This window comes from Oncorhynchus nerka, linkage group LG27 (genome assembly GCF_034236695.1).
Source record: "Oncorhynchus nerka isolate Pitt River linkage group LG27, Oner_Uvic_2.0, whole genome shotgun sequence".
In the NCBI taxonomy this organism is placed as follows: Eukaryota; Metazoa; Chordata; class Actinopteri; order Salmoniformes; family Salmonidae; genus Oncorhynchus; species Oncorhynchus nerka.
Genome location: NC_088422.1, coordinates 6,814,656 through 6,828,449, shown reverse-complemented (window position 1 = coordinate 6,828,449; position 13,794 = coordinate 6,814,656). Strand labels below are relative to the sequence as shown.

Sequence of the window (13,794 nt, the reverse complement as noted above, 5' to 3'; positions counted from 1 at the left end):
GTAGGTTATACTGTAGGCTATACTGTAGGTTATACTGTAGGTTATACTGTAGGCTATACTGTAGGTTATACTGTAGGCTATACTGTAGGCTATACTGTAGGCTATACTGTAGGTTATACTGTAGGCTATACTGTAGGTTATATTGTAGGTTATACTGTAGGTTATCCTGTAGGCTATACTGTAGGCTATACTGTAGGTTATACTGTAGGTTATACTGTAGGTTAGACTGTAGGTTATACTGTAGGCTATACTGTAGGCTATACTGTAGGTTATACTGTAGGTTATACTGTAGGCTATACTGTAGGTTATACTGTAGGTTATACTGTAGGCTATACTGTAGGCTATACTGTAGGTTAGACTGTAGGTTATACTGTAGGCTATACTGTAGGTTATACTGTAGGTTATACTGTAGGCTATACTGTAGGTTATACTGTAGGCTATACTGTAGGCTATACTGTAGGTTTTACTGTAGGTTAGACTGTAGGTTATACTGTAGGCTATACTGTAGATTATACTGTAGGTTATACTGTAGGCTATACTGTAGGTTATACTGTAGGTTATACTGTAGGCTATACTGTAGGTTATACTGTAGGTTATACTGTAGGTTGGAAGAGGACAGGATTAAGCTACACTGTAGGCTATACTGTAGGTTATACTGTAGGCTATACTGTAGGTTATACTGTAGGCTATACTGTAGGTTATACTGTAGGTTATACTGTAGGCTATACTGTAGGTTATACTGTAGACTATACTGTAGGCTATACTGTAGGTTATACTGTAGGTTAGACTGTAGGTTATACTGTAGGCTATACTGTAGGCTATACTGTAGGTTATACTGTAGGTTATACTGTAGGTTATACTGTATGTTATATTGTAGGCTATACTGTAGGTTATACTGTAGGTTAGACTGTAGGTTATACTGTAGGTTGGAAGAGGACAGGATTAAGCTACACTGTAGGCTATACTGTAGGTTATACTGTAGGCTATACTGTAGGTTATACTGTAGGCTATACTGTAGGTTATACTGTAGGTTATACTGTAGGCTATACTGTAGGTTATACTGTAGACTATACTGTAGGCTATACTGTAGGTTATACTGTAGGTTAGACTGTAGGTTATACTGTAGGCTATACTGTAGGCTATACTGTAGGTTATACTGTAGGTTATACTGTATGTTATATTGTAGGCTATACTGTAGGTTATACTGTAGGTTAGACTGTAGTTTATACTGTAGGCTATACTGTAGGTTATACTGTAGGTTATACTGTAGGCTATACTGTAGGTTATACTGTAGGTTATACTGTAGGCTATACTGTAGGTTAGACTGTAGGTTATACTGTAGGCTATACTGTAGGTTATACTGTAGGTTATACTGTAGGTTGGAAGAGGACAGGATTAAGCTATACTGTAGGCTATACTGTAGGTTATACTGTAGGTTATACTGTAGGTTATACTGTAGGTTGGAAGAGGACAGGATTAAGCTATACTGTAGGTTATACTGTAGGTTATGCTGTAGGCTATACTGTAGGTTGGAAGAGGACAGGATTAAGCTATACTGTAGGCTATACTGTAGGTTATACTGTAGGTTATACTGTAGGCTATACTGTAGGTTATACTGTAGGTTATACTGTAGGTTATACTGTAGGTTATACTGTAGGTTATACTGTAGGCTATACTGTAGGTTATACTGTAGGTTATACTGTAGGCTATACTGTAGGTTGGAAGAGGACAGGATTAAGCTATACTGTAGGTTATACTGTAGGTTATACTGTAGGTTATACTGTAGGCTATACTGTAGGTTATACTGTAGGTTATACTGTAGGCCAGGGGTGTCAAAGTCAAATGGACGGAGGGCCAAATAAAAAAATCAGCTACAAGACGAGGGCCGGACTGTTCGAATGTTCATTGAAAAATTTTTAAATGACGCATATAGTCTAGTGAACCTAATTGAACCTACTGAAAACCTAACAAATATATTACAATATGATCAGATAAATAAAGCAATATTTTCTTATGGCTCTGTCAGTAATCTTTAATTTTCAACAGACACAAAAGACAAATTTCCTTTATATAAATATCCCCATAACATGAACATTAAATGAAAGAAACCGGTATTCAAGGCACCATCAGTAGACTATATTTTCTATTTTAGCAAAAGTGGGCTAAATTTACTTCAAAGAAAAAACAATAATAGCAATTTTCTATCATCCACTCAACTGAAATATTTTAAAATATAATTGGATTGAAATACAAAAAATAAAGTGCAAAAATCTATTAATCAAAAACAACACTTTGTTTAAGGAGAAGTAACATGCAGTGAAAACAAATATTAAATTTTAACTTTTAAACTTGAACTGAGTAAAAACTCTAAATATGTGATTGCACAGTAATGTTCACTTGTTTGAGGTTGAGGGTGATACTTGGTGGTGTCCCATCTTTTCCACAAGTTCATCAATGTTCGGGGTAAGGCTCTGAGCTGAAGAAATCCTCAGAATTGAGTGGAGGTGTTCAGCAGTAAGTCGACTTCTGTGTGATGTTTTGTTCAGGTTCATCAAAGAAAACAGTTGTTCACACAGGTATGTGCTGCCAAACATAGACAACGTTTGAGCAGCCTGGATGCGCAGCTGGGGCATTGTGCCGGGAGGAAACGGGCGAACTCCGCAGCACCCACTGCCGCATATTTTGCCCTCAGTGCATCATTGCATTGGAGGTCAATCAACTCCATTTGGAGGTTTGGTGGTGAGCTTTCCACGTCAACAGCAAATGGGTTACCGAGCAGTTCCAACCTGCTTTTTTGTGCTTCAAAGTCAGCAAATCGGCGTCGAAAGTCAGCGGCAAGCATACCTATTTTATCAGCCAACTGTGTGCTCGGGAACGCACTGGTAGAGAGCTTCTCTTTCATGGTCTGGCAGCTGGGAAAGTGGTTCAAATTTTCTTTCCGCATCTGCGTCTCCCACAGAGTCAGTTTGGTTTTAAATGCCTTCACTGTACTGTACATATCAGAGATGACACGATCCCGACCCTGCAGCTGCAAGTTTATTGCATTCAGATGACTCGTAATGTCACACAGAAAAGCCATTTCACACAGAAACATTTCGTCTCGGAGTTGTGTTGTGTCTTTCCCTTTGCTGTCCAAGAACAGACAAATCTCCTCACGAAGCTCGAAACATCTTTGAAGCACCTTTCCCTGGCTTAGCCATCGCACCTCTGTGTGATAAGGCAAATCACCATGCTCCGTTTCTAACTCCGTCAGAAATGCCTTGAACTGGCGGTGATTCAAACCTTTGGCTCTGATAAAGTTAACTGTGCGCGTGATGATGCTCATTACATGCTCCATTTTCAAGGCTTTACCGCACAACGCTTCCTGGTGTATGATACAATGATAAGCTGTCAGCTCACCTGTCGCGTTTTCCTCTTGCATCTTTTCCCGTATCTTCGCCACCAGTCCGCTCCTGTGTCCACACATCGCAGGTGCTCCGTCGGTTGTCAAACCCACGAGTTTTTCCCAAGGCAGCTCCATCTCATTTACACATCTTGACACCTCTTCATACAAATCATGCCCCGTAGTTGTGCCATGCATAGGACGTAAAGCCAAAAACTCCTCTGTCACGCTTAGGTTGGAGTCCACTCCGCGGATGAAAATTGACAACTGGGCAATGTCAGAAATGTCGGTGCTCTCATCCACAGCCAAGGAATATGCAATAAAATCTTTTCCCTTTTCACAAGCTGCTCTTTTAGATTGATGGACAACTGGTCTACTCTCTCGGCAATGGTGTTTCTGCTCAGACTCACATTTAAAAAGAGTTGCCTTTTTTCTGGGCAAACTTCGTCACAAACTTTAATCATGCAGTTTTTGATGAAATCCCCCTCCGTAAATGGCCGGGCTGATTTAGCGATCTCTTCTGCCAAAATAAAACTGGCCTTGACAGCAGCCTGGCCTTGTGATTTGGCTTTTTTGAACAGAGCCTGTCGAGATTTGAGGCCTCGTTTTAATTCCTCTGCCTTTTGTAGCCTTTGGTCCCAAATGGGCCCAGCTTTCTCAAACAGAGGTACCAGCTCATCCTCAAATAGATCTCTGGGGATCTTGCCAACAAAAATCTGAGATGATAGCAAAATGGAGGTTATCTTGGTGTGAAAGAAACATTGTTAAAATAAATCTCCAAAATACAGAATTAATGTGTCCAGTCAGATCTTAGCGGTAAACCATCAATGCAACTGAAGTTACTCCAGGAAAAAGTACATGATTTCATCATTTGGACACAGAATGCAGAAACACCATCCACACTGAGGAAAACTATTACACACTAATCGAACACTATTTAAATATTGTAGAGACATACCTCTGTACCGATCGTGGGCTGTGTCCCTGAGTGATCCGACTCCGGGGGAGGACCTCCATACTTCCGCTGACCCGTTGTCACGTCAAGTGTGTAGCCAGTTCTCTCCAGCAGGGCCTGTTCATTTAAATAACATAATTCAGGTCAAACACACTCCAGAGAACAACTGCACGTCATAAAATCTCTACGACCGCTTATTTCAAGAATATTTGTTAAACCCATACTTTGATTTTGGCCTCATCTGGTCCTTTGCTGGAGTCTGAGACTTTGGTCCCCTGTTTCTCCCTCTGTCTGTATGTCTTCATAACTCCACAAAGAAAGGCACTTTTGTTCTGTTGAGTAAAAAAAATAAAAAAATAAAAAAATAATAATAAATACATATACTTTATAGCAGTGTTTCCCAACCCTGGTCCTCAAGTACCCACAACAGTACATATTTTCATTGTAGCCTGGACAAACACCTCATTTAGCTCATTCAGGGCTTGATGATTAGTTCAGAAGTTGAATCAGGTATGCTACTTCAGGGTTACAATAAAAATGTGTACTTTGGGGGTACTCAAGGACCAGGGTTGGGAAACACTGCTTTAGATGGTGAAATGGCAGCATTTCATTTAAAGACGCACAGTGCAGTCTAATCATTTACATTTGAGTCATTTAGCAGACGCTCTTAACCAGAGCGACACAGTAGTGAGCATACATTTTCATACTAATTATGCAGTTGACCCAACTTCTACTACGCCGCCCCCCTCCAAACATACCTGGACATGTGAGAGGTCGCTGTCCTTGAACTGCAACAGAACTTGCAGAGCACCTTCTTCGTTGAACTCTTTCAGAGCCTCGATCGCTCTATCATCTAAGTCACTGTGAGATACTAAACCTGAGGAGACACCAGAAAACATCCATTACTAGCAGGAACAGAACTACGGGATATCTTCTCAAAACGGATCTAGCCGCAATGCATGTTTGGAGGTATCAAAGTTCTTGTTTTTGTGGCTATAACTGCGTTGGGGATCTCTGAAATTTTGAATAATGCAGTCATACTTCAGATAACATTGTCAGAATGTTTTTGACAAAGTGCATTGAGTAACAGCACCTTCAACCCTTGCAGAACTAATCACAACAGATGTGATGTAACGGTCCTCTGCACTGTGCGTTCCTAATGAGCGTGTACACATTCTGCTCTTGGAAGACCCATCACCTGTCCCAGCCACCGACAGCTGCTGCCATTGTTCTTGCATGTGCCCATCTGGCTGAATTCTCTGCCTGAGACTGTACAGAGAGACCTCCGCCGAACTGTGGCCTAACTCGCCGCTCATCTGTGCTGATACACTTGAATTCTTAAACACAACACTGGCCGTGTCGCCAGTGGTCTCTGCCCAGATGTACCTCTAAGACAACGGAAATGTAGACATGACATTTATTTCACACCGATATTGGTGGTGTCCAAATTCTCTTTTGTCATAACACTGCAGTACCCATTTTGGTAGGAAACCACAAAAAGTTGCTTGAGGATCCCAATTCCCACATTCAAAATGTAATGTAATACATGACAGCACATGCAATAGCAAAATTTTAATTATGTATACAAATATGCTGGGTATTCAGTGTGCCTTACCTGCTATGTAAATTTCATCTAGTTTTTCAGCAACTTTCTGTGGTAAACCAGCTTCTAATAAAGTCTGGAAGTGTTCAGAATGGGTAACTGCAGCAGTGGTATCCATTGGTTCTTCTGGACCATTTCCATTAATATGTTCTGTGGCCATGTCTCCAGAAATCTGTGCAAATGCAATGAGCCAAATTAATGCTGGGTCAAGTGCAAGGCTGTTGAGAGCTTTTGGGGGATGTCATGTTCAACAGGCACACATGGGTCCATGTGGTCCCTTACAGTGGAATCAGGTCACATTTTAATTACAATATTTGATTTTGCATGTCTATCAAATTTGATAATGCTGACACTTATGAAGCTAGGCTACATGGTAAAACGTGTGTACACGCAATTACACATTTCCCGCCTTTGACTAGGTTTGAAGAACACATTTGCACAACACGCTAACTAACATTTACAAGGGCTTGGCCTGATTGCTAAATTAGTCTACTGATTGCTGACTTCAGCACAAACTAACGTTATAGTTGATACACGTGTTCCTTCGGCAGTGTAACTACCACCAGTTTCCGGTAGCTAGCAAGCCGGTCAACAAGCATGTGTACAGGAGTATACTACGTGGTCGACTAACTATTAACAATGGTTATAACAAATGCTTGATACGTGGTCTCAAGCCACTGACGCTGTATTCACTAGTAAGCAAACTTAGCGAGCATTAATGTAAGTCAAATTGAACTCCCGTTATTTCAGTTCATCTATCTATATCAACCAAAAACGCATAGTTAGCATTGTGGCCTAACGTTAGCCAACATCAACTAGCTAGCTGCGTTATCCAAATACTGTATATAGCCCAACAACTTAACGTTAGCTAAATAATAGCATGAGGTACTAACTAGCTAATGATAGTCCTCACGCTGTCAAGTCGCAATAACAAACCTTACTAGCTAAGCATGCCAGTTTGCTACGTTGGCGGGATGAAATGAAATGTTTTATTAGCCAACATTGGTTAGCTGAAAGAACTAGCTCGCGAGTTGCATTAAAACTATGGCAGAAGGCAATCCTCTTGAAGTTTGCACGCTCACGCGTTACTGATAGCTCCTTGGCAGGCTGGGTTAACCACGGGCTGGGCTAGCCCGTGACAATGAACATGTGTCATTCCTGATCTGTCAGAATTAGCTCACTTGGCTAAATTAGCTATCTAGCAACATTAAAACATGATAGCTCATATGTAACTTGCTGGTTGACATAATTTGGCTCGAATGTCATAGGTTGATGTTACCAGCATCTTTGGTTTAACAGAGGCCTTCTTGTAGTATGCTAGCTAGCTTCGTGGTTTGTCAACGTGCCGCCACATAGGGAGAGTCCATTTTCAAAAAGCCGGTCTGTAGAACCCGTCCCAACCACCAGTTTCACATTGTTTGAAACACCACAAGCTCACAGACTTTAGCTATACATTGTACTATGATCACGTGACCAGTTAGTAGTATTCATCATACCTGCCGATGGATCACCAACTTGTATGGTGTTGATTGTTTCGGAAGGAAAATGTGAGAATTAAAAGAGGAAAAAGTGTAAAAACTCCCGGCACTGGTCCGGCTCCACTCATTCACTCTTGAGGATGTAAAATGGCTGCCACGTTCACGCGGTTTCTACTAGTTACCACAGCCACAAAGTAAACATTATTTAAAAATGGCTTTCGTAAACATTAATTAAAATAAAAACTGATTTTGGGGTTTAATTTAAGGTTAGGGTTAGACATCCGGTTAGCACTGTGGTTAGGTTTAGGTTCAAAATAACATGTTAAGAATATTAATTATAGAACAAGGCGGGGTTTAAGACTTTGTGGCAGTGGTAACTAGCGAATACCCGTTCACGCCGCGAGTTTTTTTTTCTCATCGATGGGGTTTCTTAGACACCCATGCACGGGCTTGTCTAGTAGAGTGGCAGATGATCAAGGTTTTGTATGGAAGGCAATTCCCTCCACGATTTTTTAAAACGTCGATAGCTACTGTCTAAACATTGACATACTAACTAAACATGTCGAGATAGCTTCTTCATTTGTAGCATTATGTGGCGATTTCCATCTTTCCATGCTGCAGAGATCAACACAGCAGGGCTGCCAGCAGAAGAGCTGGCATATGCCCCAACACTTTGGATTCAGTTTAATACAAAACATTGACAAGCGTTGATTAAAGGGACAAAATACTATTGAGACTGATTTGTCACATGATTTGCCAACTCGTGCACAATTAATATGTGATTCAGTTAATTAGCCTACTGAGAACAATCAAAGCTGCAGGTAGGCAAGAAAAGCCTTTCAAATCAAATGTATTTATATAGCCATTCTTACATCAGCTGATATCTCAAAGTGCTGTACAGAAACCCAGCCTAAAACCCCAAACAGCAAGCAATGCAGGTGTAGGAGCACGGTGGCTAGGAAAAACTCCCTAGAAAGGCCAAAACCTAGGAAGAAACCTAGAGAGGAACCAGGCTATGTGGGGTGGCCAGTCCTCTTCTGGCTGTGCCGGGTGGAGATTATAACAGAACATGGCCAAGATGTTCATAAATGACCAGCATGGTCAAATAATAATAATCACAGGCAGAACAGTTGAAACTGGAGCAGTAGCACGGCCAGGTGGACTGGGGACAGCAAGGAGTCATCATGTCAGGTAGTCCTGAGGCATGGTCCTAGGGATCAGGTCCTCAGAGAGAGAGAAAGAGAGAATTAGAGAGAGCATACTTACATTCACACAGGACACCGGATAGGACAGGAGAAGTACTCCAGATATAACAAACAGATAAACTGACCCTAGCCCCCCGACACAAACTACTGCAGCATGTATTTATAGCCCAAACATGTATTTACAGCCTAAAATCGGACCATTTATTTGTGTTAATAGAAAATGTGAATGTGATCCAATTTGGTTTTGTATTAAAATGTATCAATCCGGGGCCTAGTGTTTAGAGCATTGGGCCAGTAACCGAAAGGTTGCTGGATCGAATCCCCGAGCTGATGATGTAAAAATCTGTCGTTCTGCCCCTGAACAAGGCAGTTAACCCACTGTTCCCCGATAGGCCGTCATTGTAAATAAGAATTTTTCTTAACTGACTTAGTTAAATAAAAGGTTCAATTTAAAAAAATAAAAAATTGATTGGAATTAAATAGACAAATCGTGATGACATACTGTGTGAGCAACTTACAGCAACAAAGGCCTACAGGACTCTAACCTGCATAAAGCAAACTCCGCCATGTTAGTTCTATTTTCCAATCAGTTGTTGCCAAAAATGTTTTAAATATGACCTGGTCAGAAATAATCTGGTCCCATCATAGTCCATATAAAACTGTTTTACAGCTGATTTATTACTATATCATACCCTCCAACTAGGGTCCAGAGTTTTATCTGGTTAGGTTAGCCCAGTGGTTTTCAAATCTCTTCTAGGGACTTTCACAATTTTGTGTTAGATGTTCACCTGATTCACCTAATCAAGGGTTAGCTGACAAGTTGAATCAGGTGTGCTAGTTCTAGAATAGATCAAATACATGAACTGGCTGAGGATGCTCGAGGAGAGGTTTGAGAACCACTGGGTTAGCCTAGCAGATCAGGAAAAACTCTGGGCCCCAGGACCCCCCTGTCTGCACAACACATATTGCAGGATCTATAAAATGTGAGATGATGTATCCTGACTGTTTATTGAAATACCCCCCTCCCCCACCATATCTTGGACCTGTGGTGCCACCTCTGAAATTACACAATGTTACAAATGAAGAAACATATCCTATGGGTATGCTCTACCACCCTCAAATTCAACTCTGGACCTTGAAACCAGTTGTACCCCACTAATTAGGAACTGATTTAGACCTGGGGCAACAGGTGGGTGCAATTCATTATCAGGTAAAACAGAAAACCTGCAGGCTCCGGCCCTGGCAGGGTAAGAGGTGAATACCCCTGCTTTACTCTCTCGAAAATTTCAACTTAGTATCTCAACATTTTGAGATAGTATCCCGAAATGTTTACTCGCGTATCTTGAAATTTCTACTTAATACCTTGAAATGATGAGATTGTATTGACCTAAAAAAATGACATTAAAAAAAATGTGCTGGGAATGGGCTTCCATAGTTCTGTCTAAAAGGGATGCAGCTTTTGTCAAATTTGACTTTTCGTAGCAGGTTTAGGAGAACTTACACAGCAGGTTAGGAGAATTAGCGTAGCAGATTTGGTTAGGAAAGGGTTAGGGTTAGCTAAAAGCCCCCAAAAATCTATTTACGATGTCAATTTGACCAAATCTGTACCCCAAATCAAATCCAAATCAAATGTTATTTGTCACATGGTGTAGACAAAAAGTGTAATGCTTACTTACAATTCATTTTCCAACAATGCAGAGTTAAAGATAAATATAGAAAAAAGTTGAAATAGTGAGACTAGGAATAAATACACAGTGAATAACAAATAAAAATGAGTAAAAATAACATGGCTACCGAGTCGGTGTACAGGGGTACGAGGTAATTGAGGTACCTATGTATGTGTAGATATGGGTAAAGTGACTAGGCAACACGATAGATAACACACAGTAGCAGCAGCATATATAGTGAGTGTGAAAGTGTGTGTGTGTGTGTGTGTCATCTAGACATGACCAATTATCAACAGTAAATTGACCAATCCCATTACTGAAATGCATGAATTTAAGTGGAATTAACCTCAATCCTTTTCATTATCTTTTAAAAACTAGTTGGCTGTGTTTGATACTATTGGGATATGCTATTTTCAACTAAATTACAATTTTTTAGACATCATAGTAACTAGTATGTGTCAGTCAGGTTTTTAAGCTACACAGTTCAGATCCTATTGAATTTCACTCAATATTTTTTTGAAGAATAATCAGACACTAATTCCTGCAAACCTCTGAGGTGTAGAGGCCAATATTATTGTCTCAGTCTAACTGTCCTGGTAATGCAGGGTTGTATTCACTAGTACAAAACTTTAAATGTTTCGCAACAGAAAATAAAAACAATTGATTCTTATTGGACAAGTTCAGGTAGATACCTCCTGGTTCCAGTCTGTTTTCATCTGTTTGGTGCCTAATGAATGGTGCCTACGATCCTGCTTCTAGGGAGGAGTTGGAATCATCCTTGGTTGACAGGGGAGAGAACCGTAGTTAAACACCCCTGACAATCCCCTTTTTCACCAAAACATGTCACCCTCTTCATTGGCTTGTTCTCACTAACATCCGATGTAAACAAAGAAGTTCAACCAAACAAGCGATCAGGCAAACAGTGTTCATTCCAGAGACCGCCACTCTTATCACGAAATCCTGTATAGTTTGACTGTTTAATTCGATTAGTTGATAAATAGCTGTGATAGTCGTTGGCCCTAAAAAAGATGGAAACAAAAGTTGCTATTCTTCTGACAACAGTCAATCAAGACAACTTGTGGTTTGGTTTTTTAAAGATTGTGCTGCTAAACCGGCACTTGTGAGCACACTTATGCTTTTAAATCCTCTTACTGAGACCTTTTCTCAGTAGGCTAATGGCTGGCTGTATCACATTTGTATCATAGCCCCTATATATTGTCATGATCACATGACATCCTCCACCACAAGCTGATCACAAACCATGAGAAGTTGACTTGAATGCCCAGAGAGTTACATATTTTGCCAGAGCCATTTGAGCATGCCCTTTGCTTATTCATAAGGTGTGGAGCCTGAGCAAAGGGCATGACCAATGTCATTGTGCAGGGCCCTTGTCATTTATGAGCTCTAGGCTCACCATAAGACGGGACCCTAAGAATGATGGGTTTGTAACTAATTAATTCACTTGGCAAACGGAAGCCGGACATGCTGCATTAATTAAGCAAGCCATCTTTGTAAAATATGCTGTTCTTTCTGCATATGTCACCCATGGATGACTCATAATCAATTTGCGTAGCTTGAAGGGGTGGTTGGAAGAAGTTTCTGAACTTCCTAAATATTCACATATGGCCACTGTATGTCTCCACATCTCAGTGGTAAATTTATAGGCAGGGAAAGCTGACCTTGATAGTGACCTGACTCTACAACACACGTATCTATTCAATCTCCCATTCAAGGGTCTGATTTCCACTGTCCCTCGGGAATAGGGATCCTTGCACGAATGGAGCTAAACATATGTTTGTACTACTTTAGTTATATTTTATACTCTAGTTATTACAAAGCATTGGTACCTATGACCTAGTCAGTTGTGTAGAGAAAGTGAGAGATTAACTATTTTAAAGTATTGTAGGATAAGTAGATTTGATTAATATGTTTCCCTCCAAAAATCATGATATTCTGTGTTATTAACTAGCTAGACCATTTACTCTCCGTAACTTACAGTTTAGGCTGTGCATTTGTCATTTAAATGAAGATTTGTAAGAAGGGCTCTAGCTAGTTCTTTTGGTTTATTTTCAAGTGCCCTTCAATCTTTTACATTACATTCAAAAACATAGTAGCCTGAAAGTCAAAGAGCTCAGCTCTATTACATTGAATGAATGTGTTAGCTCTGATCAGTGGTGGAAAAAGTGCCCAAACGTCATACTTGAGTAAAGGTAAATATACCTTAATAGAAAATGACTCAAGTAAAAGTGAAAGTCACCCAGTAAAATACTAGTTGAGTAAAAGTCTAAAAGTATTTGGTTTTAAATATACTTCAGTATAAATGTAATTGCAAAAATATACTTAAGCATCAAAAGTTAAAAGTATAAAATAATTTGAAATTGCTTATATTTAGCCAATGAGACAGCACAATCTTTAATTTTTTTTTATTTACAGATTACCAGGGCCACACTCCAACACTCAGACATAATTAACAAACTAAACATTTGTGTTTAGTGAGTCTGCCAGATAAGAGGCAGTAGGGAAGACCAGAGATATTCTCTTGATAAGTGTGTTAATTGGACCATTTTCCTGTTTAAAATGTCAAGGTAATCCACAGAAATTGTATCCATGTGCATATTACTCAAAAAGCTGTCTCCTGCAGAGAGGAACTATGATGTTGGCGATCGGGAGCTCCTGGCAGTGAAGTTGGCATTAGAGTGGAGACACTGGCTGGAGGGCACCCAGGACCCATTTCCCATCCTCAACGTACATACGGACAGCAAGGCGAATGAACCTGCGCCAAGTCAGGTGGGCCCTTTTCTTCACCAGATTCGATTTCACACTGACATATCACCCAGGTTAAAAAAACAAAACATCAAAGCCGATGCCCTGTCCTGTCTCTACGATTAGGGAGAGGTTCCTGTCTTGAGTGCACCCATAATCCCGCCCTCTCGAGTCGTAGCCTCCGTGCTCTGGGATGTAGATATGGACATTCGCCAGGCCCTGGAGAGGGAATCCACCCCTGCCACTTGTCCTCCTGAGTGCACCTATGTTCCCACATGGATAAGGGATAGGCCATTAACCTGGGCGCACACAGCTGTCATCGCTGGACATCTAGGTATTAACCGCACCATTCAGTCCATCTCTGGAAAGTACCGGTGGCCCACCTTGGTGCAGGACATCATTTGATATGTCAACTCCTGTTCTGTTCTCCCAATCTCCCCGGAACGCTCCAGCAGGGAAACTCCTTCCCCTTCCTGTGCCTCAGCATCCCTGGTCTCATCTGTCCATTGACTTTGTCACTGATCTCCCCTCTTCTGATGGTTTTACCACCATTTTGGTGATAGTGGACAGATTCTCTAAATACTTTTGTTTCATCCTTCTCGTCTCCCTACCGCTCTCCAGGTTGCTGAGGCACTGTTCCAGCAGGTCTTCCGGCACCATGGCCTTCCCGAGGATATTGTCTCTGATCGTGGCCCCCAATTCACATTATGTGTATGGAAGGCTTTCATGGAGAAGCTGAGG

The 13,794-nt window shown here is 40.9% G+C and overlaps 1 protein-coding gene across 2 annotated transcripts; it reads right to left on the bottom strand.

Moving 5' to 3' along the window:
- Positions 1-3,597: 3,597 nt before the first annotated feature.
- hnrnpr (heterogeneous nuclear ribonucleoprotein R) lies at positions 3,598-7,544 on the bottom strand. Of its 2 annotated transcripts, none has more exons than XM_065011348.1 (6): positions 7,437-7,544; positions 5,953-6,112; positions 5,096-5,214; positions 4,562-4,669; positions 4,341-4,454; positions 3,598-4,098 (listed from the first exon to the last, which is right to left on the bottom strand). In XM_065011348.1, exons 2-6 carry the CDS (start codon positions 6,098-6,100, stop codon positions 3,613-3,615), a joined length of 975 nt encoding a protein of 324 aa, XP_064867420.1. In that variant the 5' UTR covers positions 6,101-6,112; positions 7,437-7,544; the 3' UTR covers positions 3,598-3,612. The 2 variants fall into 2 exon arrangements, with proteins under 2 accessions (XP_064867420.1, XP_064867419.1); XM_065011347.1 differs by lacking the exon at positions 7,437-7,544 and adding an exon at positions 7,220-7,339.
- Positions 7,545-13,794: the final 6,250 nt, after the last annotated feature.